We start from the raw sequence: 26,316 nt of genomic DNA on the forward strand, positions 1-26,316 counted from the left end.
AATGAGGGTTATCCAGTACCAAACAATTTTAGACTTCTTTGGTACCAGTTTATTAGGCCACTATTCAGTTTATTAATGTGTGGTTCTTGATATCACCTATAGGTGTCAGCATCATTTACTTTCCGTGCAGTATTTATGAAAGATTTGAAAATAAATTCATCTTTTTCATTCTGGGACAAACCAATTTACATCATCGTTTTTTTTTTTTTTATATATTACAAAAAATATGCCATTAATTAACAGTGCTAGTCTTTTTTTAACCAGCGGTCAGAACTGCTCTATTTTTCATGAAATAGTAATGACTAATATTCTGCTATGGGGGTGCAGCGGAGGTAGCGGTCCTCCAATCCTCTCACCTATACCTCGCCCTCTTCATCCTCCCATCCTCCCTCTCTTCCTCACACGCATGCATAGACACAGGCTACATGACCCCCTCCCCCTTCCATCATTTTCCCATCTCTCTTACTCACTCTCATCTCTACAACAAACATGGCCGCTAAATCTGACGGTGCACCCGTTTCATTGCGAAACGAAAGCCCACCCGAGTGCCCCTCCAGCCTGGACCAACGCTCGCCGCAGTGCCGTCCCGCCGAGAAGCGCTACTCCCTCCTGGACTGCTGCTGGACGCTGTGCGCCCTTTTGGTCTTTTTCTCGGACGGGGCCTCAGACCTGTGGCTGGCCGCGGATTACTACTTAAGGGAAAACTATTGGTGGTTTGCGTTGACTCTAGTCTTTGTGATAGTCCCCTCGGTGGTCGTGCAGGTGTTGAGCTTCAGATGGTTCGCCTACGATTATGCGGAGACCACCGAGAGCGGCACGGCTGCCGCGGTGGTCGCAGCGACGGGCACGGAGAACAATTTCAGCACCAAGGACAGCGATCAGCGGGGCGCTGGCCGCGCTGCTGCGGTCGGGGGGCTGCCTGCTGCGGGCACAGGGGGAGGTGCCCACGGTTGCTGCAGAGTCTTTATGTGGATCTTTCAAGCCATCATTCACATATTTCAGCTTGCACAGGTCTGGAGGTAAGAATGTGACGATATAAACGGGTGTAAGCAGACACACTAGCCTGTAGCCTACTCGCGCTCTCTGCTCATATCTGTATCTGTTCCTCGATCTGTTCATGCATGCGGGATATGATTAGTCTTTGCATTCTTCCAAGCCCAGCTACATTTCATGTGGGTATGTGTTAATGAAACATGCATAGGACTTCACATGTCGAAGTGTATTGTACATTTTTTGACGTCTCGCGGCTGAAGAAGTGGCTCCACCCCATTCATGCGCTTCTAGGTCAATAATCTCCTGGGGAAAATCGTCAACTCATCCACAGAAATGCCAATATAGTCAAATCTCCTTCCTCTAGACTCTGAAATATTGTGAAATAGTCCTCCTCTGAGTAAATCGTTTTCATGTTTAGGAGTGGTACTGCTCTAGTATCTATATTTATGTAGACCAATTCTCGTGGCTTAATTCCAAGGGTTTTAAGCATTCCTAATATTATTAACTTATTTGTTTTTTGGGTCTTCTATGTTCGGCTCTGAGCTCAACACTAAAACTCAACCCTAAAAAATGTCCCAACTTGTGCGGAGCGAGACCATGAAGCAATGGGTGTACAGGTCCCCCTCCGCTCCCACATGGTTCGGTGGTTCTAGGTCTGTGGGTCAGCTGCTCGGTTAGAGATGGCAAGGCAGTCCTCCACTCTTGGATGCTCTGATTGGCTCTGGCAGATCTGTGCTGCTGCCAGCCAGGAGGAGGCTTCCAGCTGAACTACGGTGGGAGGAAGGTTAGACGAATAATCTTTACAGACAGACACTGTGATGATAAAGGAATCAGAGGGGAATCAATTATACAAGCTATCTCTAGGCCACATCTCTCGCCCATTATCCCTCTCTCCCTCACAGTTTCTCTTCCTGCCTCTTCAACACTATTTATTGATTTCTTGGCTTCTTCCTGAGACGTTTGCTGTGTGTGTGCGTGTGTGTGTGTATGCGTGTGTGTATGTGTGTGAGTGTATTTGTGTGTGCGTAAGCCAGGAGTACATTATACCGATGTGGTAAAGCAGAATTACCGGTAATACCATTAAAGCTGTTGTGCGTTCTCTGTTAATTGTCGCTGCTCTCAGGGCGGCGGGTGTGTGTCTTAAGAGGATTACCTCCTGTGTGCATCCTCAGCCGTAAACTCAGGAACTATCTGACAGCGATACGCAATCAGCGGAATTAGGATCTTTGAAGGGTTGGGCACTATAGTATCTGCAGTAGCTCAGGAGGTAGAGTGGGTTGATTGGTATCCGAAAGGTTGCTAGTACGATCCTCCAGTGTTGAGGTTTCCCTGAGCAATACCACTCGCCCTGACCACTCCTCACTGGTTGACTCGGCTGTGAATGTGTGAATGAATGGTTGTAAGTTGCTTTTCATCAAGGCGTCAGCAAAATCGAAGAAGTAAATTGTCCCTGCATCCTCTCCTGCAGATAATAATAGCCGTACTGTACGGGCTGGCACATACTGTGTGGATGTATGATGTCCCGCAGGACACTTTGTGTAACAGGAAACCAGAACAAATGAGGGTTACACAAACCCTAGCACGGTTCAGCGATCCCTTTCACACTGGCTCCATCGTCCCCTTGTGCGCGAGGCTCCTTCTGGAGATGCACACGCTACTTAGTGGGTTTCATCCTCTTTTCATGGGAGCAGCGAAAAATAAAAAAATAAAACAGCCTCTTGGAAGCCAAATGGGATGTTTCTCCACAGGGGACGAACCCGAGGAACGTCATCAGCTTAGAGAACCACAGCACTGGCACGGTTATCTGTTTTTTAAATATTCACGATAAACCAATACATGCAACACATTTCGGGAGCATTAGAGAAAATTGCAAGAGGCGCATTTCAACTCTTTTTACTCTTTAGGTTAATTTTCATTAAGGCTGACCGATCGCAGTGAATCTCTAGTGAACCACCTCTGAACATGCATCCCCTCTCCTCCCCCCCTCTCCTCCCCCCCTCTCCTCCCCCCCTCTCCTCCCCCTATCCCCCTCCCCCTTCCCCCATAGGTACGTTCACGCCTTGTATCTGGGTGTGCAGAGCCGTTGGCGCGGCGACCACGAGCGGCACCACTTCTACTGGAGCATGATGTTCCAGAGCGCTGATATCAGCATGCTGCGTCTGCTGGAATCCTTCCTCAAAAGTGCCCCTCAGCTTGTTCTGCAGCTCAGCATTATGGTCCAGGCCCGCCAGGTCCTGCCCCTCCAGGGTAAGTCCCCCCATGCTGGGGTCCCGCCCCACTGCAGCCCTCAGCACCATGACACCGGTCCAAGTGGCCCCTTTAGCCACAGGAAACACTGTGGGGGAAACTGTTTACACACGGAGCGCCCAAGACTTCAACGTCACGTTTTGGCAGACGATTACCGATTTTTTGACAGTAAAAATAAGCATTGACATCACTTCCACAAACACCTATTGCTCACATAGAGGGCGATTAGTCACTTGTCTTGGACTCAATAGGGCGCCTGCTGAGTACTGAAAATGTGTCACTTGGTCTCGCTGGGCTCCATGGTTAAGATAATACCCGGTCGCCATTTTCTTTGGAGGACATTGTTCAGTTGAGTTCTTTTGTCTTTCTGAAAGTAATGATATAATCAGAATGGCCAGTTGTTCGCGTTGTAGAGTGTGGCGCAGTCACGATATGGCATTACTTCATGGTATTCTTCCCCCTGGTTTCTTCCGTTCTAATCACCCTCATTTCCCTTCGTCTCTCCTTCCAACCTAATTTGTTTCCTCTCTCTCTCTCTCTCTCCCACTCCATCCCACTCTTTCCCTCTCACTTCCTCTCTCGCTCTCTTCTGTCCCCAGGGCTCTCCGCCTCCGCCTCTCTGATATCTCTGTCATGGATGATTGCCTCCTATCAGAAGGTCCTGAGGGACTCCCGAGACGACAAGCTCCCCATGACCTACAAGGCAGTCATCATCCAAATCCTCTGGCACCTGTTCACCATCGGCGCGCGGACCATGGCCTTCGCGCTGTTCGCCTCCGTGTTCCAGCTCTACTTTGGCATCTTCATCGTGGCCCACTGGTGCATCATGACCTTCTGGATCATCCAGGGTGAGACAGACTTCTGCATGTCCAAGTGGGAGGAGATCATCTACAACATGATGGTGGGCATCGTGTACATCTTCTGCTGGTTCAGCGTGAGGGAGGGGCGCACGCGCTGCCGCATGCTCATCTACAGCCTGACGGTGTTTGTGGAGAACGTGGCCCTCACCACCCTGTGGTACCTGTACCGCGGCCAGCACACCTCCGACTTCTCCGCCGTGGCGCTGGTGTGCGTGGTGGCCAGCAGCTACGCCCTGGGCACCTTCTTCATGTGCGTGTACTACGGCCTGCTGCACCCCGATGGCCCCGTCTCCGGCTGGGGCCACGGCGTGGAGAAGGAGCGCCTGGATGACGAGCCCCTGGCGTCCCCGGCCTCCACCCTGCCCCCCGACGTGGTGGCCAGCCCCCCCAGGACCCTGCCAAGGACTAAGGACCGCGAGCAGGGGGCCGGGGGGTCGGCCGACGTCTTTCAGGTGCGGGCGACCCGGGGGGCTCAGGCCTCGCTGCCCCGCCTCACCCCCAGGACTGAGGGCCCGGTGATCCGGATAGACCTCCCCAGGAAAAAGTACCCGGCCTGGGACGCCCACTTCATCGACCGCAGGCTGCGCAAGACCATCCTGGCGCTGGAGAGCGCCGCTCCGGTGACACCCAGGATCCAGTACCGCTGTCTGGGCACGGCCAAAGAGGTGATGGAGTATGAGACCACCGTGTGACCCGCCGGGGACGCGGCGACGCAGGGGTTTCTGTGTGACGAGGTACCAGGGAGAGACTATGCCTGCGGCTGCCGGCCGAGGCTCTGAGAGGTAGACTGAGCAGACGTCGAGGTCCGTACCGAGGCTACTGCTGTCTGTGCCGCCCGGCACTGGAGGCAGAGGTAGACAGAGAGGGGGGAGGTTGTTCATCCGCATAAAGTTACAGCCCTGTGATGCCATCCAATAAAGGGTGATTTATATTCCTGTCTGGCTCTCAGGTCATGCTATGTTACAAAACAACATGGTGGTCGACCCGAAGGAGAGTTGGCAGCCGGTGGTGTTGAGGTAAGCAGTGTGCCGCAGAGCTAATGTGTAATGAAATGACGGATAAGAGATGCATAAAAAAAAAAGGTGCTAGAATATGTCCTTTGAAGGGAGGCACTTTTAGAGAGAAGTATTCAACATGTATGAGTATATAGGCCAGATAACAGAGAAATACCGGTTGGTGTTGTGGTTGTGGTCAAACCGAGAAATCACATGCTCTACATCCCTGCATCACTCCCATAGTTGGTATATACGATAGTGGAACAGGTCACTCATGTTGAATACATCTCGCTAATATCCACTTCAATTCATAGGTCAGTGGTAAGGCAAATTATCTAAATTGAATGTAAAAGTTTGAAATGTGATCGTGACAATACAGAGAATTGTCATGTCGGTTTGACAGCAGATATTGCAATGGTTTCTATTTATTTTCCTTCTTTAGGCTAGAAAGAACCGAGATGTGTATGTTTACGGGCCAACCTGGTTGTTGTTTCTGTTGCGCCATGCCAACCAAGCCATTTGATTAGTACACTGTGTTATTTGCATCTCCGTGGTTACCATTGCATACTGCTTCCCTTTTTTCACAGCAAAAGCAAAAGAATGGGCAACCGTTTCCATGTGAACACATGTGTGTATGTGTGGGATCCAACTGTATGTTAAAGGGGGTAGAGACATGGGCAGTTCTATCTTTAACTGTGCGTCCACATGTTTTTTTTCTAAAGAAAAAGTTTAAAAAAGAATATTGGCTGCACACACCCCAGAAAAAGCATTTATATTATTGATGATAAAGGCATGTGCTACTTGTTGAATCAGGGTGTTGGATTGATGTTCTGTAGAGTAGTCAGAGAGGGAGTTGTTTGTTCATGTCGCTGTGCCTGTATTAAATATGCCGTGAGCTGAAACGCTCAGTTGGTGCATATATAATACGGATGCACGGAACAGGACTTAGTGAGTGTTTTGTCATGTGCATTTCTATGAACCTGTGTCATTTAAACGTGACAGATTTAAATGACTAGCCTACTGTTCGGACATTGTGTTCCCCAAGGTACCACTGAAAAAGGAATGGCTCCACCTCAAAGCACCCCATCAGTGTCACACTAACAAAGCCATGGGTTATGAACAATGGTGCTAAGCGTCCGATCCCTCGCTGTAACAATGAGACTACGTACAGTGTTCTGGACAAGAGTTTGGCTGTACCTCAGACACCTACTATTCACGTTTCTAAAATCAAAGCCTTAAACTGGTTGTTGTCTCGCTCACAGCAGCCGCAAAAAATGAACTAAACGGTGGAAGGACACTTTCATGATGATGATGTTGTTGTTGTTGCAAAAATAAATAAATAAAAAAGAGCTGTGTGTCTAAATTGGCTTGACTGTTTATTCACCCTGTCATAGATTAGACACTATTGTTTAACCTAATAACCCCCTCAGCACTGTCTCAATCCTGAACCAAAACCACATGTACGTCATTCACCTCCATGACTGTAAAAAGGAAAATATGTTTTTTCCATTCAGATTTTGTCCAAGGTGGGTCCCTCTCCATTGGAAAATGACACATTTCCCTACTGGGCAATATTTGGATCATTCAATTGGTTAGACTTGGACATCTTACCTTAAAATGTGCTTATACAAGCCCATGGTACACAATACGTTTATATTATATAGCACATTGAACATTTCCCTTTCAATTCATTTCGCCAATAATGTCAATATCGAGCACGAATTTTATCAGTTTGTCATAAGCTTAATTTTGGTAAATAAAAGTAAATGAGTTAATGAGATTTAAGATTGCTGTTGAAAACATATAAATTATAGATTCACCTGAGAAGTCCCATCTGGGTAAATACTGAGAGGACCCATTGTCCCCAGGGCCCTAGTCCCGCCCTCTGGTCCAGCCCTCTGGTCCCGCCCTCTGGGCCCCCTCTCGTTTACAACACAGGGTTCAGTCATCCAATGGACTACGATCGCTCTGTATGTATTTGCATGATAATAATATAGACCAATGGGTAGGGTGGGGGCGTGGTCAGTATTCATGTACCGGCTAGTGGTTTTCCCACTCGAACCTCCACATTTCAAAATAGAATGGCGACTGCTGCCTGTGGTCTTCAGTCCACAGGAAACACCACAACCAAATCCCACAAAGAACGCCAAAAGAAAGCGAAGGATTCAGGACGGAGGCAAGCGGCGCTGTTGTTCCTCTCCAATATCTCGCTTGATGGACGACCCGTGTGCCACATTACCAATGGAAGTATCGAACAAAAAGACGTCGCCGATCTCCACGTTAGAGACGTACCGGCCGGACCTCCGCCGGAGGGAAACCAGGAATGTGTCGTCAAGGTGTCACCCACAGCCCCCGCTGCCGGCCCGGCGATCGGCGCGCTGAGCCCCGGTCGCCCTTCTTTGGTAATGTCACCGGGACTAGCAGCAAGTGTCGCCGTGGCCAATGAAGTATTTTTGGAGGGTGGTAGCGAAGACACGATGCCCCTGTTGCTAGAAGCTCCTCTCTCCCCGATCACTCCCGGACATCCGTCCAGTGCCAGGTCGCCGTCTGTGTTCAGCCCCGTCCAAGGAGTCAGTGCCACACATCTGGATTCGCGTCAAAGGTGAGACAGTGGCCACGAATATAAAATGCTGTGAATGTCTTCATGTGTCGCGGATGACGGGGCCTTTACTAGGGTATGTTTACTTCCGTATGTTAGAGCATCGGCAGGTACGCTAGTCCTCTCTTGTTTCATACTAGTTTCGTTTCCTTCTGGATCCTGTTTTGCTTTCTATAAAAACTCAACTTGGGATAATAAAGTGTTTGAGCTACTATGCCCATCTTCCTTGTTCATTGGTTTTCATTAAAGAAGAAGGGGGAATCTATTTCGCAACCATAACAAGTGCCATGCGTGAATACACCTCACGACTGATTGCATTTGATTGCAGGATATATGAATGTGCCCGTTTTGTTTTGTCTCAAGAACTAGAAACGTCTCCGGCTCCCCTGGACCGAAGGCACCGAAGAAGGTCCACTTCATCAGGAGTATGAGACAGTACGACACCAGAGGAAGCAGGTTGGTTCATTGTTATGCAGTATGTGTGTAATTTACTAACAAACTGGTTCCCTTTAGTGCTTGGCTGGAGGTAACTAGTTGTCTGAGTATTACATAATAAGCTTATCTTTCAGTCTAAAATCATAAGCTCCTTATACCCACACTACCTGGAGGTCAACAAACACACTCATGATAAAGGCAATGCACTGCATCTGCGTGGTGATATGTGACCATTCAAAACTAAGGCCATAGAGAGGTATAAAATGGCACTACTTACCGATTTGTCATTAAGTTACCTTTATGTAAGAGGGTGCTGAAATATTACGACTGGAATATGCAGTCTTCCTCATTCCTATGATGTCTTTTCTGTGTTGTGGTTGTGGGAATTCTTGTTTTTAGTTCTGTTAAAGGCCCTAATATTGGTGTTCAATCCCATCATTATTCCATCGAGCAGCTCATGGCATGCTCATCTGTCATGCATGTGTCATGTGCTCTTATCCCCTTGTTTCTATCTTGGATTAGTCCTTTTCCCGTGTCTGTTTTTGATGGTGTGTGCAGAATCCCCCTGTAGCTATACCACAATGTAACACTCTGCACTTTCTGTGTCTATTTTGAAGCTTGCTGATGGAAACTGGGCAGATGATTAACATTAAACCAGTTAACAGTCCTGTATGTTTATTAAGGACTACCTTAAACCTTTACCCATACCCATAGAACAAAGTCAGTATAAGCTTTGAGATGTGGTGTCTCTTCCTCGTTATATACTCTTTAGGATACACTGCTGACCCTGTGTTCGCTTGAAAATATGTAATTTCTTGAGCCAGACAGTTGGCTAATCTGCAGGTGTTTGTGCAGTTATCTTTGTCAAGAAGACCAACTCCATGTTGGGTCAACATCAACATTTGCTGATGGAGAATTCAATAGATAATAAGGACTAAGTGTCAAAACAACTGTCCCTCTGTAACCTTTTCCTAAAACGTATTTCAGTCTGTTAATTTGTGTCCAAGAATGTACCGGGTTTTAGATAATTCTACCGGCTCTACTCTCAGTATGTTTCATTTCCTAAATGTGAAGATGGATTCTGCTTCTAAAACAGGACCAGACTTGTTTGAATTTAATCTTTAGAAAACATTGTTCTTAGTCTGAAGCACCAAAGGAAGCAATAAGTCAGTAAATCCTGTGACATATGAAACCATTGTTGGAATAACAGAGGTTGCTTTCGGTAAACTTGTTTTGTTGTAGAAGCTTGCAAGAAACAAACCACTAAGAACTCCATCCATTTTAAACCTTGTCAGTTGAGAAGGGCTCTGCTTGGCTGTGCTTTTCTTGTCAATGGCAATCTCCCAGTAACTAGGCCATAAGCCCCCTAACAGCACTCACATGTGGTCTCTTTCCATTGGCCCCTTTGGCCAGGCCCAGTCAAACTACGCCACGCTGCTATACGTTTCTACTACCGTTTAAACGCCCGATGTGTACCCTCTCCAGAGAGCTATAGTGAACTGACCTGCCCCCACGCAGGTCGGCTGACGCCAGCCCCGCTGGCCGGTTGGAGCAGATGTTGATCCTCAAATTGAAGGATGAAAACGCGTAACTGCGTATGAGACGCATCGCCGTGCACGCAGATTATGATTCAGAGGTCTGAACAGCTTGGTTTGTGGCTATCTGTTCGTTCCTATAACTATATAGGCCTTATTAGGGTAATGGGGATCTGGATAAAGCACATTGCAGTGATTTCAGTTTGACGATATTCACCCTTAAAAAAAATACTGCTTGTGGAAATAAACCTAGGTCTAAAGGTTTCACAATGGACGATATTTCACACTCTTGATATCCATCACGTTTCTTTCCTGATATCAAGGACATTGTGTGGCACCTGGGAAAATATGTGAAACATTGTCCAGTGTGTAAACAAGACTAATCTGAAACGCATCGGTTCTCAATGAGCTATTGAGAAGAGGAATCCAAAAAAGGGGGAGGTTGAATATCAAACTGAATTCATCATCGCCGATCACATAGGGTGGGTTCCGTGTGTCTCAAACAACCCAAATATATCAGATATGTTATATGTATGTCTGTCGGTAGGCTATAACATAAAAAAGGCTACAATTGTTCGTTGTGTCATCGAATCCAGACGAGTGCGTCATCAGTTGAAGACGCACCTTCAAGCCGGTCGGCCTGTTGTTATGTTAGGAGTCCAGCCTGGCCAGTATAGTATAATGGGAGACGGAGAGCACGGGCTTATCTGGCCCCTGTGTGGGGCCGGGCCCCTGTGGACGCCGGCCGGGCCCCTGTGGGGGCCCCCTGGAGGGGTTCAGCCTGGTGAGGCCCTGTGGACTCACACACCCTTTATTCTGTGTCCCCAGGATCATGCTGATATGTGCCAAGCGGTCTCTATTTGCCGCGTTCTCAGTGCTGCCCTATGGAGACAGCTTTGAACTCAGGTACTATACAACCCCCTCCCCAGACCAGTAGAGCGCACCCTTCACCCCCCAACCCAACCCCCTCAATCCATCCATCCATCCATCCATCCATCCATCCATCCACCCACCCACCAGGCCAGCCTCCATCCATCCACCCATCCATCCCCGGTTCAAGATGCCCATCTCTTCTGTGTGCCGTGCGCCTCAAAGCGCTGGAAGGAGGGAGGGTGAGGGAGGGAGATCGTCTAGAAAGTGTTTCCATGTGTCTCTGTTTTTCCTCCTCCTCCTCTCTCCCTGTGCAGTGACACCAAGCTGGAGGTCCAGAGGCAGAGGCTGTCCTCCGTGGTGGCCGCTGACCTCATCCCGTCTCTGGAGGGCATGGAGCTTGGAGCCTACGGCAAGGTAGGTCCTCCCCATGGGGGCGGGCCCAGGAAGGCTGGGTCGTGGGCGTGGTGGTCGTTCGGTGACATTATATTAGAAACTAAAACGGTTGCCCCCGGTCTGAGTTCGTATCACCCTATTTGCGTACATTTCAGTGAAACGTGTTGAAAGAAAGAGATTCTTCAACAGTAGGGTTTTGGACTCCTGCTCTTCCCCCATAGCCTTGTGAGGCCATACAAAATATTAAAGTTTTGTATATTTTGTATATTATACAAATGTGTGTCATTTTGTATATTTTGGAAGAGGCTTTAACTCCCCCCCCCCCCCCCCCCCCTTCCCCCCAGACGGTGTCCTACGCCCAGTTCCTGTACCCGACCAACGCCCTGGTGCGGCCCCGGAGCAGCGGCCTGCCCGAGAGCTTCGCCGCCGCGCCCACTCCTCAGTCCCGTTTCCGCGGCAACGGGCAGAGGAATCTCACCGCCCCTGCTCGCCTGAACAGCAGTGTTGCACAGGAGCCATGTACGCGCGCACACACACACACACACACACACACACACACACACACACACACACACACACACACACACACACACACACACACACACACACACACACACACACACACACACACACACACACACACACACACACACACACACACACACACACACACACACTCCCACTCCCTCTTCATGATTTCCAGTCTTCTGGCTCACCTCCTACGATGTATTAGTACAGAGACCTGGTTATTGATTGTGGTTTTATGAATGGATGGCTGACGAGCAGGTACGGAGGAGATGCTGGAGTACGACCCCAGCTGGCTCAGCGACCCCCAGTGGCCCTGCGGCCGACACAAGAGAGTGCTGATCTTTGCCTCCTATGTGGTGAGCTTTATTCGCTTTCTCCAGGAACAAGAAACGTGTTTGTTGGGGAACTTGGTTGAGATTGAATTGTAGTTTAAAATAGACAAATGTTTTGTACTTTGCACCGTTTTCATGTTGTACGTGTTGTATGTGATCCATGGGTGATTGTACGGGCACTTTCCTTACCTGCCGTTGATTACCCAAGAGCTCCATCTAAACCTAGCCTGGAGGGATGAAACACCTGCTTTATCAACCCTTTTAGATTCAGTGATGTTGGCCATTAAGGTTATTTGTTCCATTGTTTTAGTATCATACCTCTAGTGAAGGATAATGCAACTCTATGTTAGTAGAGGGTAGGACAACTAACTACAGCCATTCACTCAATCACTCCTGGGCCGCATTTCAATGTTCTGTTTAGTAATCGAACGACATGAACCGTGTGTGTGTGTGTGTGTGTGTGTGTGTGTGTGTGTGTGTGTGTGTGTGTGTGTGTGTGTGTGTGTGTGTGTGTGTGTGTGTGTGTGTGTGTGTGTGTGTGTGTGTGTGTGTGTGTGTGTGTGTGTGTGTGTGTCCCTCATTGACTGACTCACTAGTGACGGAAACACACCTAGAACAATTTAATTGATGAAACCCAATCAACACTTTTATCGGTCTGAACTTGCCACTTTGCCAAGCTACCACTGTGCTGTTTTGGCGTTTGCTTGCTCAGCATTGTGAATGTTTTCCTATAGCAAGGTGTGTGTGCATGTAAGATAAGCCAGGTCGTTGTGTTTGGGCTCAGGGGAAATCATTTGACGGGAAGACTAAGTTATTATATTCCTCTGAGGGCTGGGGCAAATGTCAGCATTCAAAATGATCTTGACCCTTCAGGGCCAGTGAACCAGATCTGCATGAAGCCATGTTGACACTAGTTTGTCGTCTGCAGACCACCGTCATAGAGTATGTGAAGCCCTCAGACCTCAAGAAAGACATGAACGAGACCTTCAAGGAGAAGTTCCCCCACATCAAGCTGACGCTCAGCAAGATCAGGAGGTACCCTCTCCTCCCTTCTTCACATTATACACAACTCTTCACGAGTGAGTTGGTGCGTCTGGTTTGTGTTCCTCTGCTCTTTCAGTCATATTTCAACGTGTCCGTCTCTCCGTCCCTCCTCCAGTCTGAAGAGAGAGATCCGTGCCATGGGCGAGGAGGGCAGCCTCCAGCCGGTCACCATAGCGATGGCCTTTGTTTACTTTGAGAAGCTGGTCCTGCAGGGCCGCCTCAACAAGCACAACAGGAAGCTGGTGTCGGCGGCGTGCGTCCTGCTGGCCGCCAAGATCAGCAGCGACCTGCGGAAGCCCGAGGTCCGGCAGCTCCTCGAGGTGAGTCCCCCCCTGCAGCTCCGTTATTTAATCGGTCGGGTGGTCATATGCTTGTCCCAGCGTGCATTATGCAGCATGACCCTCCTTGATAATTAGTTTGAGTATTGAGTTTTCCCCTTGCTCTCTGGGCAGCTGGGGTTAAGGGTGTCATGAAACATGGCCTGTAAAGCCCTGGACGGTGACTTGAGGGATATTAAAATGACCATATTAAAGTGATGCAGCTCTTATATTCTTGATTGCTTTTATGACTTCTTTGCACTGCTGATTCAGTGTGACTGATTAGCTTAGCAAATGATCATTAACAGCCAACCATATGCATTACCAGCCGTTGGCGACTCAAGTCCCCAACAACACATCCATTAAAGTGTTTTACTCACAACACAAACACCCTATCTGTCTGTGGCCCCAACAGAAACTGGAGGAGCGATTTCGTATAAACCGACGGGAGCTGATTCCTCTGGAGTTCCAAGTGCTGGTTGCCTTGGAGATGGGCCTCTACCTTCCTGAGAGCAAGGTCATGCCACATTACCGCCGGCTGGTGAAGCAGGGCTAGCCCCCTGTGTAACGCTGGCCCTCAAGCAGATTGACCTTCATGGCGCCGTTCAATAACGACGCATTGAAACAAAAGTTGTTTGTCTCCACCGGTCGGCCCCCGACGCTGGGCGCGGCGCGAGGGGGACTGCGTGAACGTGTAGCCGGGACTGAAACACTGATCCAATGAGGTCGGGGGGCCTTTCCCCTCGGACATCATCGTCAGTGCATCCATCTCCGCCATACCCTGTGGCAGACATCTTTTGAAAAACAAAACAAAGTGAGTAAGTATTTAGTGGTACTGTTTGTATTATGGAGGATGTCTCTTCATGAAGGATGGGATCATTTTGAAACTCGTCGTTGGTGTTTGTGGCCTGGAATGTATGTGTGTGTATGTTTTGTTTTGGCGTGGTATTCTGGTGTCTATCCAGCATTGAACTCTATGTTAGAGACATTCAACCAGCACATTGATGGTGCTTTACTTTTGGTTTTGGGGTGTGTTCTTATTTTATACTTCTTTGTATCGTTAACTATTTATGCCATGTGCAAAAGGTACCATTTTTAAATGTTCTGTATTTGTTGTGGTGTGGAACTGGTCGGTCTTCATGTACCTGGTAACTAAGGATCATTTGCACTTTAAGCGTCTCTCCACAGGGCCGTGTAGTGGCTCCTACTGGCCCCGTCTGGTCCAGCTCTACTCTGTGTTTCTATAAATACACTGTGAAACAGGTGTGTCGTACAATGAACTGTGGTCAGAAAGTAACGTCTTAGGCTGATTTAGAGATGGTGTTGTCGTCTTACCAGTGGGTCAGCATGTTCCAGTGCAAATGGTGGCCTTTTTTATTGGGAGTAGAGTATATTTATTTTGTGTTTTTTTTTTTTAATATTTATATGTGCTCCAGCAGAATGCAGTCAGGGCTGACACTGTTTGGTCTACCACACTGTTGATTAACGTTCACTCTTATCATACAACCGTTTCAATCCAGCTTCAGTGTGCATATTGGTCTCGACATTTTACACTGCGTTGCCAGTTTAGTGATCTCTTTTCGAACACTTTTCAGTTCTCAGGACATGACATCAAGCTTTTAACGCAACTGTAGAATGGTCAGATAAACAGCAAAAATAGTCTTGATGGTAGTTCAACTCTAGTGAACGTCAAGGTTAAAACGGTGGGTGATTTATTCTGAGCCTCAACCTTTATTCATATGGGAGTGAATGTATAAGCACACAGACGTGCTTTTAATGTACCAATACTGTCATGGTATTTAATGTATTTATTGCGCAACGTTTGGCAGGATTTAGCTGCACAAAACATTACTATGAACAAAGTGCCTACAACTAACCTTTGCAGTGAAATGCATCACCATCTACTGACGATGATCCATTCAACATCTCAGTCACACAGCTACTGAAGTTGGGGTATTCTAAGGGATCACCAGTCCGTCCAGAAAGGACAGCCCTTGTATTTCACTTTTAGTAGTTTAATTATCAAATCGTTGCCTGCACGGGTAGATGGGATTACATTCTGATCTCTACTGCTTATTGTCAAAGAGCTCTGTTTTACATTTCTTGATATAGTGTGTTACTGTTCAAAACGTGTATGAATGTTTCATTATCAAATGTTGATATTTTTTTTCCAACAAACTATTTAAAAAATATATATTTTCAGAATTGTGAACACCACAAGAATGAATTGTCTTTTAATTCAGTCAACAGTTGTATGATTATTACAGGATTTGTTTGTTCTTAAAGGGTACCGATACTGTGCGCAAAGCTACTCTTATGGCTAGAAGAGCAACCAAATCTTTATTTTTATTTTAAATAGACCAGCATGCTGATGTCCATTTTGCTGTTGAGGTGTCTTCTTACTGTAGACTGTGACTCCCAGCAGTGATGTTTCATCTTGCAATGTGTCACACTACATGAGGCTCTGTCTGAAACCACTCTGACTACACACTGCTTTGGCCACTGCCACAATTTGTATTCATAAGTATATGTTCTTTGTTCAGTCACACTTTTAAATAAATATTTACCATCGTCTTTTAATCCTAATGATGAAGTGGTAAAAGAAGCATAAATAAATAAATAAATAAATCAAGCAATAAAACACTTCTAGTCTAGGCTCATGTCTTCATCGTCATCCTTCTTGTCTTTGGCGTCTCCGTCTTCGGTCGACTTGGTCTCAGTCTCCATGGCTTTGGCAAAAGCCTCCACATCTGAGGAGATCCCACAATACATTTGAGCAATTATCATACTGCATTCCGTCCGATAGACTTACGATCATGGAAAGCGATCCCCAAGTCAGTTTATTTTGAAGTGCCTTTTTTAAACGGCATTTTAGAAACAAAGATCAGCTCGTTTGAACAGTTTGTTCCCTCCCCATCGTTTCTGAACAGTCCAGTATATTCCTAAAAGGCCACATGCGGTCACAAGGTATGTGGACAAAACACTGACCTCCTTTGTTGGCAGCATCAACAGCCTCGGCAGGCAGGCCAAACTGGTTCATGAGAGGCCCCAGCTGCCCCGACGCCAGGGCGCTGCTGAACATGCTCATAGCCTGCAGAAAGCACCGGCAGAACGGAGGGTTTGTGCACCGTGTTTGGAAAGGCAGCCCTGTGTTTATTAACTTGGTTGACTCAACGAACCTGATTACATGTGTGCAAACATAGAAACAGGTCCATTCTCTCTGGACATTGTTCTGATGATGTGACTGTGAGGTGACCTTGTGCTGTACCTGCTGAAACTGTGGTGAGCTGATGGTGTGGCTGAGCTCCTCGCTGCTCTGCGGGAGAGACTCCCCAGATGGCAGGTAGGGTGTCAGCCTCTGCTGCACCTCCGCGTTGGCCAGGATGGGAGCCATGATCTCGGGTGTCAGGACGCTGGCCAGATCCACTGCGAGACAAGCACACCATTGACCCGGTCGTTACCGTCAACTCCAGATGAACTGCTGACATTTTTTAACTGAACTCCCACTCCCCTCCTCCTTATCAAACCGATTTTTTAAATCGTTCATTCAGCCCAACTGAATGAACGTACTAACTATAGAATATAGTTGACACAATGCATAACATGTCTATAACTTTAATACCACCACAGAGCTGCCTTTGTTCCCCACATGCTCCTCAGCGCTCTCCTCACCCCCTTGACCCCCAGCCGGTACGTTCATGGTGGCCAGGATGCTCTGCAGGTCGCTGAGCTGGATTGGCTGGGTGGGGCTGGCCGCCCCCGCCGCCACCAGGGCGGGGCCCACCGGGGTGGTGGGGCTGCTGTCGGTGGGGGAGGCGGCCGAGGTGGCCGACGGGGTGACGGGGGTGCTGGGCGCCTGGGCCGAGCCCAGCCGGGTGGCGGCGGCGGCGGCGGCTGCGGCGGCGGAGGCCGGGGTGACCAGGGAGGAGGGGCTGAGGGGGGGGGAAAGGGGCGTGGTCAGTGCGTGGTCAGCGGCCGGCCTTGACGACGTTCAGTCAGTCAGCTGCAGGCGGCAATCAGAGGAGCCGTCGTTCCTAGTTCCTAGTTTACAGGCCGAGGGCGTCAGGGGGGGGACAGTGATAGACGATGGGTAGACGCAGTACCTTGTGGAGGAGTTGCTTGCTGCGGAAGCACTGCTGCCCAAGAGGCTGGCCAGGCCCGGTCCGGCCAGCGCACCAAGACCACCTGCGTGAGCCGTTCAGAAACACATGTTAGCTTCCCGACAAAGTCCCTAATCTGAGTCCTGGTCCACTGCTCACAGGGGCCGTGTGCACACGGTTCAGTCAGGTTGAAACGCACCGAGGCCCCCCAGTCCGGTGGGTCCGATCAGCTGCATCAGCTGGTTGTGGCTCATGTTCCCCAGGAGGCTCTGCAGGCCGCCTTCCCCTTTGAATGGAAAGACGGCGCGTTGAAATACGACTCTTTCTTTACAACACTATAGAAGTGCTCAGCAGTCAGTCATTGAAGCCCCCCCCCCCGTGTCTTTACCTCCGAGGGCAGACAGGTCGTGTCCTCCGCTGCCGCCGCTGCCCAGGGCCCCGGGCATCGGGGGGTTGTTCAGGTACTCGTTCACCTTGCGACAGTGCTCCTCGTCTTTATCAGACTTGGGCTCCTGACGTGTGGAAGACGAGAGGAAACCTTGAGCCAGTTGGGACGATGTTGGTTGGACTAATCCGATATGGCGCCTCACTTATTAGTGAACGTCCTCATGGAAGTCTTTTTTTAATATTTGTTTTAAATTTCTGGAATATGGTTTATTTCAAAAGGCATGGATTTGTGTTTGTTTTTTATTTTTATTTTATTCTGGACAAATGACAGAATTATAAATAAATATTGTTTTCCTTCAAACCAGACACTGGGACTGCATTGTGTCTTTAAAGTTTTGACGATGAATTAATAAGCTCCCACACTTGTAAATGCATTTTAGATGGTTAATCAACTATGTAAAAGGATATCATGCACAAATTGCAATGATGCAACGGTCTCCTGTGTAAATGTACCAACCAGAGGTTGGTTTAGCAGACTGGGCCTTATTCACAGGTCTCTCCCTGGAGAGGCCCATGAAGCACAAAAGCAAACCAGGAGACGCTGAATATACCATCATAGCCACCTGATCATTAAAACACATTCAAACTAAATCATGGCTGTAGCAAAAACACCATCAGAGCCACCATTGCATCACAACAGATATACACACAGACAAATATGTTTCAGTGTATCCTAAACCCTCGTCCTGTAGTACTGTAGTTTAATATATTACGTATTCTTACAGACTACGTTCATAGTTCACCTCATTATTCGTCAACATTTCTTAGTGGTTTAATGTTTGTAGGACTACTATGGGAGTCAGTAGTCCATGGAGCCACATACCTGAATCCAGAAGAACAGTCTCTTGGATCCAGCTTTGAACTTCAACACATACACCCTTCCTGTAGTGCACTGGCTCACCCGCTTGAACTCACAGTCATCAGGGAAGATGATGAGGTCCTACATATCAACACACAGGAGATGCTTTACAGTCTTTACTAACAGACAGGAACTGAGAGGATGGGACTGATTACATGAGACAGTACTTTTCCCACATACATCATCCACGTTCCCGGTGGTCCGGTCCTTCCAGCAGAAATGGATCAGGGAGTCATCAGTCTGCTGGATGTAGACCTGGCCCTTCCTCTTATCGGGGGTCACTGTGCTGCCCTTCATGGTCATTTTACCGGCCCGGAACTCGACCAGATACTTGCTGGAAGATCCACGGGAGCCGGACACCAGGCTGGGGAACAGGGCTCCGGAGGCCATGGCGATGACTGGGGTGACATGGGAGACAAACAGGGAGATGTCGGGCATTTCACAGGCATCAAGGCCAGTGGGGATGGGTTGTTGACATGCATATAGGGAAAGAGGATGTTATTTCCATATAAAGGCTATCTTCTTGACACAGGGGCCAGGGCTATGTATTTTCAATACACATTACAGTTACACGCTCATAAAAGCATCAATGATATGGGAAAAGGGTAGAAAATGGTATCATTCTTGATTGTCTATATTATTATACGTAACTGTAACACGTACAAATAGCAAGAGCTATTGGATGGGATGAGCAGCCGCACGTCGCCCTGATGACAGTGCATCATGTAGCATAGCTAACGTCTGAGGTTACGGTCATTCTAATTCTACATTTCTTTGGCGTCCGTATATGTAACAGATATGTAGCATTCAACTTATTTTATTCAGCATATAGGGTAACATTTATTTGAGAGCGTTGTACTTACATTTATTGCAGTAATATCAGCAGATGCGAAATGGTAAACCCAGACCACCACAGCAACTACAATTGGCTGACTGTTACTACTGCTTCATTGTGGTTGGTCGAGATTCACGTCACTTCGGGAATCCTGCGTGTTCGGTAGAGCGCTCAGACAACATATCTTGTATTCGTCAGAAAAATAGAACTTACTAGTAATGTTATATTGAATATTTATTATAGAAAAAACTATTTGTTATTGAATAAATTACAAATAACCTAAAAAAAGGTATTGTCAAAGAAAAGGATGAACATCACCGATCAATAAAAACTTCAATCATTCATAATAGTTGACGATTTATTACTAATGTTTGTGGTCGCATAATGACTACAACAGTAGTGGTAGGTAGACACTTAGTACTATGCTTGGTATTGTGTATTCATTGTGTCGTAAAAGCAAGATGTACATTGTAAACAGATCAAAATCAATGCCAGTTACAACCATAGGTCAAAACATACCAAGAGCATGGAAGCAAGGGACTTCCACCATTGAATTGTTACTGTCCATGTATTGGATCTGATGCCTGGGGGGAAGGGGTAGCGTTAGGGTCTCATGTGCAGTTCATTGCAGAATTAGAGTGCTTGGAACCCACCACTGACTACACATATGCAAGTATTACTTAGGTATCATGTCAACAATCCTTTCAACAGGTGCATTCCTTGTACACACACACATCAGATATTACTAGTATATTAAAGAGGGGGGTGTTAGCTCATTTTCACATTTCAGAAGGTGAAACAGAATAAATTGCATCTTTGCATAGGTAGGTGGCATCTAATGGCCTTCTCTGCCACCTGACATTGTCAACAATGGCAAAGCTTATTGTATCGGTTGTTGGAAAACAGATCAATGATGCCAACGGAAATTCAGTAAAACTGAGGTCATTTAGAGGCTGATGACTGAAAGATTGATTGTGCCTTTGAAAAACATGAACAGAAACCTGCCCTAAAAATGTTACAGTGTTGCACGGTCTACATGTAAAAACACCTAAAATAAAACGCATATCAATTATACACACAATTTCAACAGTATTTCTCTTTATATCCTACTGGTATCGGACTGGCAAAATCAATAAGCTCTGAGCTGTGTCCTTATGTGGTCGAACAATGTCACACATTCTTGTACAGCTGATGGTTCAGTGGGGACCATCCTTTGAGTTCTATGGCTTTGAGTTGTGTAAGAAACCGTCTCGGTTAGCATGCATTCGACACATGTTACAGATGACAATAAATCTTCATAACATTGTAAGCAGCTTAGTATCTAGTTTCTCTACTCACAGAACATAATCACACGTGAACGATAGAGGGATGGTTTAGTGCACTTCCAACTAAATGAGATCATCCATTTTGATAGCTATATTATAAAAAAAGTACCAGCCACATGTAAATGGCACCTGATATTTGCATGTACCTCACCAGTAATGTGTGCCATATCTACATGATGGGAGTGAGGTCAGACTACATATCTCTGATCATAGAACCATTTCTGTTTCCAGTATAGCCGCTACACCAGGTATCACACAAGGACTTCCCAGATCCCTAATTGGAGATGGATCTGTGAGATGGGTAGAACAGGACAGTCTCTGCCGAATCCTAGTCAGGGCACACAGCGAATGGCTGACGTTAAGTCAACCAAGTAAACTCTAAAATAGTCGCCCTGTGCTACTTCATGTGGAACTGCATATGTCAGAGCTCTGCCTGACACGATCTGAGCTCACGACTTTAACACATTCTAGCAGAGAGAGAAAAGAAACAGGGAATAAACAATATTGGCAGTAAAAGTGAACGTTTCAACATCACAGAGGTTTGAAAATTCGATGAGAGATAAAAATCACTTATATCAGGTAGGAGCAGGAGAATGTCAGAGGACGAGTCAGGAGCCGCTTGTGTCAATAAATGTTGGGACTATCCACAAAGTTACGCTCAAAGTAACCGCCGCTGTAGAGCCAGTCCTCGGCTCCTGTGTAAGGGTTTGTTTTTGTCTGAAACCACCTGGATGGAAACCAAACGACACAGAATTAGGAATGATTATGAACACCATTGTGGCGAACTGTGAATACTTGTTCCAGCTCGGCGACTACTGACTCAGCTGACGGCTACATAACTACCAAGGAGATGCCAGGATATTGTTTAATTGCTGTATACCTTATGAACAGGTATATTTCCTGATGTTCTTTAAATATATACTTCTCATTTGCGGCAGATGCTTATCAAGCTTCTAATAGAAACCCAGCTATCAGAAACCCATTCTGATGCCCCCTCCTGGGTGACATGGTAGTCAACAGACTCCTTATGTGGAATGTAACGTGATCCTCTGCAGAACAGACCTGGTGGACCACTCTTCTTCCTCTTTGGAGCGCTCCTTGCGGGCGGCTCTCTGCTTGTCTTCAAGCCGCTCCTTTTCAGTCATTGCTCCATCTGAAGGCAGAAAAATGGAAAAATGAACACTGAACTATTAAAGGATACAATGGACCCCATGGTGGTGCATGCATTACGATGTTGTCGCAACTGAATGAGAATATAGTTCAAAGTGACACACTGTGTGTGTGTGTTTTTACCCAAGTCTCCGTCCTCCATAGCCTTGAGGTCTGGCCGCAGACGGCAGTCGGTTGGGGCTAGAAGCCCCTCCATGCCCGGCTCCATCTCATTCAGGGTCAGGGCGAAGCTGGTGAAGTTGTACATCTACACAGAAACAAATTAACGTTTGTCATTTGGACAGTTTTTAAATGGGCTGAGGCTGTACCAGTTATGACCCTTACTATCCACCATAACAAAGCCACAAGGTAAACAAGGGACAGAAGCTGTAAAAACTCTGAAGCTGCAGAGGTCAGCTGATGAAAAACTGAAAAGGGGAAGTAAGAATCACCCATCCAAGTGATTTAAGATAATTTCGATATATGGGAAAGCTCAATGTCGCCTTATATTTGAAACCGAGTCATGCAACTAAATAACAAATTCACTACACAACAGCTACTACATTTGATCTACGCTGCCTGTATTCAGACGAAAAGTAACTGATATGTTGTTTAGGGCGGAGCATGTTTGATCAAACAATTACCGGTAAATGTTACTTAAAAAGTTCCCTTCCATTAGTATCGATGCATTTCACCTTTTCCGAGTGTGGTGGTCGCGGTGTAATCTTCCACAGTAAGGCACTTCCTGGAATCACAGTCACAGTTTCTTGCAGATCCGGCATATCATCTGCTTCGTCCCCTTCTGCACAGGTCTCCTAAAAGGACCACAGGTACACAACACCCAGCAGTCAGACCGGTACAGAGCAGCACTCACCTGCTGCTACAAAAGAAAACGTGTGATGAAAAACTAACGTTGCCACAGACTCAAGTCTCAATCAACGATGCAATGGCCAACGCCAGGCATTGTGGATTGGCTGCGGGCAATGAAACAATCGTACACTACACACACTAGGAAGAAGACAACAGCAGTGGCACACTACAAATCATAACATATCAAATGTTATTTGACCTTACCTTCCACTAACGCCACTGCACGGAGTCGTGGAAGAAAAAGATAATGTTTCAGAAATGTGTAACGTTAATTGAGTCTTTTCTTTGAGAGCCCGCAGTAAAACACAAAATGATATTTGCATTATGTCCATGTAAAAACCTGATTGATTAGTAGCCCTGAGGTCTGTTCAAATGTGTGAGTAGAGTTTAAATGGGCTATGAAGGACAGCTCCTCCCACCTGCTTCTGCTTTTTGGAAATGCCCCCGGCCTTCTTCTCTGCCTTCTTGTTGGAGTCGTAGACCTTGGAGTCAACGCTGTACATGCACTCTGTCCACTTTCCGTAGATCACGCGGTGTTTCTTCTTACTGAAGACAAAACAGCAAGGTCATGAAGACATTAGCTCACAACTAATCTAGCACAGCTGTATACGTTGCATGCGCCGAGAACTAGTGCTATGCTCTCACCTCTTGTCTTGGATATAGCCTTCCACTTTGTGCAGCTCTTTACCGAACATGCCACATGGTTTGAAGTTCAGGACGCACTTGTCGCCCGTACTGACAAATCAGATGCAAAACAAGCAATCAAATAAAGAAAAAGGATGTTGCCGCATTACAATACTGCATTACATTAGATCCTACCTGTGGTTGAGTATCTCTACTGTTCCATATTGCTCGATCCAGAGCTTTCCCAAGATGATGTTATGAACACAACACATGGGGTTTGTCCAGGTGTATGCCTCCTTATGCCTGGAAGAAGCTCACACAAGAGACCCAGTGCTCAGCTAAACAGCGATTCATGGTAACAAGACAACCATCAGTGTAAGAAGACGTTGATTGTTTTGCGTTATAGGCTCACTTCAACAATTCCAGTGTCATTGTGCCTTTGGGCTCAGCCTCGACGCTCTTGCCCCAGAATTTGAGCTTGGGATAGATGGTGCCGTGGAACTCAAACTCCTGCTTCAAAGACTCAGCATGGAAGGCACTGACGGGCGGGTGGTGGCTTACTTGCTCTGAGATCAATCTATAACCGTCTTCTTCTCTGGAAAACCACAACATATTGTTTCAAGCTGATAACATTGACAGTGGGAAATGAATTGACAATGCATCCAATAAATCTGGTATGTATTTATTGTATTTTGCATGCACCGACATATATAGATAGATACCTTGTTAGTTCAAAAGTCTCCCCCAATAAAGGATTGAAAGGCTTTCCAGTTCTCTCCCATTGAGACGCCACAGCAGACACCGCAAAGGCTGCCACCACCTGTCACGGAACCAATCACAGATCTGGAAGTCACATTAACTTGAAGTATATAACAAATAACCCACGTAGGATTGATTTATATAGTGGGAGGTTATTATTAAGAAAGAATCACTTCAAAGTCAACATGAGTAGTGATATTTTGACATAGTCTGCGGTTGTTGGTTGTGTACCTGCATGCGTTCTATGGAGTCCGACAAGCTGCAGGCTTTGTGAATGAGGTGAGTGTGTTCCATGTACTCAGAGATCCTCTGAAGAAAGCTCAGTGGCTCATTGAACACCACCGGCATTGCTATTTTAGAAAGTTCCTGAAGCACCAAAAAAGCAAACTGAGAATTACATGCTTTAGATTGATGACTAGGTTGGATCAATATAGAGAAACCTCTACATGCTATATAAATAACAAACTATTTCTTAGTAATGGACTAAGCACAAATTTATGTCACACAAACTCAACAGTAATGTCCTTATAATATGAATCCTTATTATAATATATTATTATCAATATTATTATTATAATGAGAAAATGCATTTCTTGAGCAGAAAATTTAATCATTACGCAAAAAATTGCCAACAGCATCCTCAGCTGCACCTTCAATATATAGTTTGGACATGTAAGTCTCTGCAATAGGCTAAAGACGAAATGGGGAACAAGCATAAAAAGAGAAGTGACTCACCATTCCAATACATTTCTTTAATACACTCCACATATTTAAATTGTTTCTGGAGATCATATCTGCAGGCAGCATTTTCCTGTTAATTCAATAAACATGTAATCATTTGTCAACTGGTAATCATTTTAACTATAGAAGAATGACCGTTGATATAGGACTACTAACACACAACCACAATAAATACAATCTACCATGGAACAGGCGGAAAGACATAAATAGATATGGTCATAAGTCATCTCGCCCTAAAAGGGCTACAGGTTTTAGTACACCCTGAAAAAAGATATTGCTTTACTCTCAACAGCCTAATGGCTGTATTTCCTCACCTTCGCTCCCATACTCCATTTTGTTGTGGTGTGCTTCCATCCTTTGCCTGCTTGCCTTCAAACACCATGGCATCCTTAAAACTTACCTCACAGGAATCATCCGACTCAAGCCCTGTAAGATAGACGGATAGACGTTCTGGTCAGAATGCATTGCATTCCTTGCCAACTTCATTGTATGCCTATGTAGCCTATTTCGTCTGTATATGTCATGTGTTGTCTGTGATTGTGCTGCAATCAGGCCTCTCTGGCACCTGTCTCGGCGTCGTAGAACTCTTCCTCGCTGTTCATGGTGAGCGTAGTCTGGAGTGTTACTGAGAAGTCATGTCTGCAGCCGGCCTGTCACTGCGCCCCGAGCTCTTAGCGAGCATCACAGAAAGGTTAACACTTGACCTGCAACGTTTAAACAATTCGTTTCAAGATCATCCAACACATGTAGTACAAATTACATTACTAAAAATGGGAGACGCTTGCAGGTTATCTTAACGATAACCACTTCCAACAAAGACAGCTTCAGCTATTATTAGCAATGTAAGAAGCTAGTGAGTAACGTTAGCTAGCGGTTAGCCTTGGTGCTGCACTCAAAAACAACCGAAGAACACAATACTATTATTTGAACCTCCATCTCAAATATTGGCATATACATGCCGATAGAATAACGGAGGTTACGTATGTATGAGATTACGTTTACAGTACCTGTTAATCGTCACCAATACAAAGATCTAAAAACATAAACATTCCTCAATTCACAGCTAGAGGAACTGGGCGGAAGAGGGCGTCAAGGGCAACGTCGCTAGTTGGGCTCCATCAGCCAATCAGAGCTTTCACCGCCAGACCCAAGGTGGCTCGGTCAGCCAATCAGAGCCTTCTCTGCCTTCTCTAGAGCGCACAGAAAGGCTTCAGAAGTGCTTTGTATTAATATTGTTATAGTAGTTATATTATATCACTGTTATATTGGTTAAAATATTATACTGCATTGTATTATATAACATAATATCATATAATATATAATGATAAAATAAAATAAAATAAATAATAAAATATAATATTATGTTATATAGCCTAATACAATATAATATGATATGATATGATATGATATAATATAATATAATATATAATGATATAATATATAATAATACATTATT

The 26,316-nt window shown here is 46.2% G+C and overlaps 4 protein-coding genes across 4 annotated transcripts; 2 read left to right on the forward strand and 2 right to left on the reverse strand.

Annotated features, from left to right (window-relative positions):
- The first annotated feature begins 291 nt into the window (after positions 1-291).
- xkr7a (XK related 7a) lies at positions 292-6,458 on the forward strand. The gene is made up of 3 exons (XM_030365040.1): positions 292-1,019; positions 3,041-3,240; positions 3,840-6,458. The coding sequence occupies exons 1-3, from the start codon at positions 490-492 to the stop codon at positions 4,790-4,792; spliced, it is 1,683 nt and encodes a 560-aa protein (XP_030220900.1). The 5' UTR covers positions 292-489; the 3' UTR covers positions 4,793-6,458.
- A 327-nt stretch (positions 6,459-6,785) lies between these two features.
- cables2a (Cdk5 and Abl enzyme substrate 2a) lies at positions 6,786-15,806 on the forward strand. Its single transcript, XM_030365042.1, has 9 exons — positions 6,786-7,697; positions 8,058-8,150; positions 10,493-10,570; positions 10,852-10,951; positions 11,275-11,449; positions 11,717-11,814; positions 12,719-12,825; positions 12,950-13,154; positions 13,567-15,806. Exons 1-9 carry the CDS (start codon positions 7,177-7,179, stop codon positions 13,705-13,707), a joined length of 1,518 nt encoding a protein of 505 aa, XP_030220902.1. The 5' UTR covers positions 6,786-7,176; the 3' UTR covers positions 13,708-15,806.
- On the reverse strand, positions 15,354-19,543 carry LOC115550006 (proteasomal ubiquitin receptor ADRM1). The gene is made up of 10 exons (XM_030365044.1): positions 19,421-19,543; positions 18,738-18,955; positions 18,522-18,638; positions 17,640-17,763; positions 17,451-17,537; positions 17,255-17,336; positions 16,824-17,083; positions 16,420-16,577; positions 16,140-16,242; positions 15,354-15,901 (listed from the first exon to the last, which is right to left on the reverse strand). Exons 2-10 carry the CDS (start codon positions 18,945-18,947, stop codon positions 15,798-15,800), a joined length of 1,245 nt encoding a protein of 414 aa, XP_030220904.1. The 5' UTR covers positions 18,948-18,955; positions 19,421-19,543; the 3' UTR covers positions 15,354-15,797.
- A 189-nt stretch (positions 19,544-19,732) lies between these two features.
- Positions 19,733-25,993, reverse strand: LOC115549990 (oxysterol-binding protein-related protein 2). The gene is made up of 14 exons (XM_030365043.1): positions 25,868-25,993; positions 25,426-25,564; positions 25,175-25,286; positions 24,855-24,930; positions 24,351-24,485; positions 24,083-24,180; positions 23,773-23,955; positions 23,556-23,663; positions 23,382-23,471; positions 23,156-23,282; positions 22,562-22,681; positions 22,011-22,134; positions 21,780-21,870; positions 19,733-21,444 (listed from the first exon to the last, which is right to left on the reverse strand). Exons 2-14 carry the CDS (start codon positions 25,460-25,462, stop codon positions 21,342-21,344), a joined length of 1,404 nt encoding a protein of 467 aa, XP_030220903.1. The 5' UTR covers positions 25,463-25,564; positions 25,868-25,993; the 3' UTR covers positions 19,733-21,341.
- Between the last annotated feature and the right edge of the window lie 323 nt (positions 25,994-26,316).

This window comes from Gadus morhua, chromosome 1 (genome assembly GCF_902167405.1).
Source record: "Gadus morhua chromosome 1, gadMor3.0, whole genome shotgun sequence".
Lineage (NCBI taxonomy): Eukaryota > Metazoa > Chordata > Actinopteri > Gadiformes > Gadidae > Gadus > Gadus morhua.

Coding starts and splice junctions, on each gene's coding strand:
- xkr7a (XM_030365040.1), top strand. CDS start 490: ATGGCCGCTAAATCTGACGGTGCACCCGTTTCATTGCGAAACGAAAGC. Junction 1,020..3,040: donor CAGCTTGCACAGGTCTGGAG/GTAAGAATGTGA, acceptor CTTCCCCCATAG/GTACGTTCACGCCTTGTATC. Junction 3,241..3,839: donor CCAGGTCCTGCCCCTCCAGG/GTAAGTCCCCCC, acceptor TTCTGTCCCCAG/GGCTCTCCGCCTCCGCCTCT.
- LOC115550006 (XM_030365044.1), bottom strand. CDS start 18,947: ATGGCCTCCGGAGCCCTGTTCCCCAGCCTGGTGTCCGGCTCCCGTGGA. Junction 17,538..17,639: donor CGACCTGTCTGCCCTCGGAG/GTAAAGACACGG, acceptor TTCCATTCAAAG/GGGAAGGCGGCCTGCAGAGC. Junction 16,578..16,823: donor ACCGGCTGGGGGTCAAGGGG/GTGAGGAGAGCG, acceptor CTTGTCTCGCAG/TGGATCTGGCCAGCGTCCTG.
- LOC115549990 (XM_030365043.1), bottom strand. CDS start 25,462: ATGAACAGCGAGGAAGAGTTCTACGACGCCGAGACAG. Junction 25,287..25,425: donor GTTCTACGACGCCGAGACAG/GTGCCAGAGAGG, acceptor TCTATCTTACAG/GGCTTGAGTCGGATGATTCC. Junction 23,472..23,555: donor GTAGAGATACTCAACCACAG/GTAGGATCTAAT, acceptor CTGATTTGTCAG/TACGGGCGACAAGTGCGTCC.
- cables2a (XM_030365042.1), top strand. CDS start 7,177: ATGGCGACTGCTGCCTGTGGTCTTCAGTCCACAGGAAACACCACAACC. Junction 11,815..12,718: donor TGATCTTTGCCTCCTATGTG/GTGAGCTTTATT, acceptor TGTCGTCTGCAG/ACCACCGTCATAGAGTATGT. Junction 13,155..13,566: donor AGGTCCGGCAGCTCCTCGAG/GTGAGTCCCCCC, acceptor TGGCCCCAACAG/AAACTGGAGGAGCGATTTCG.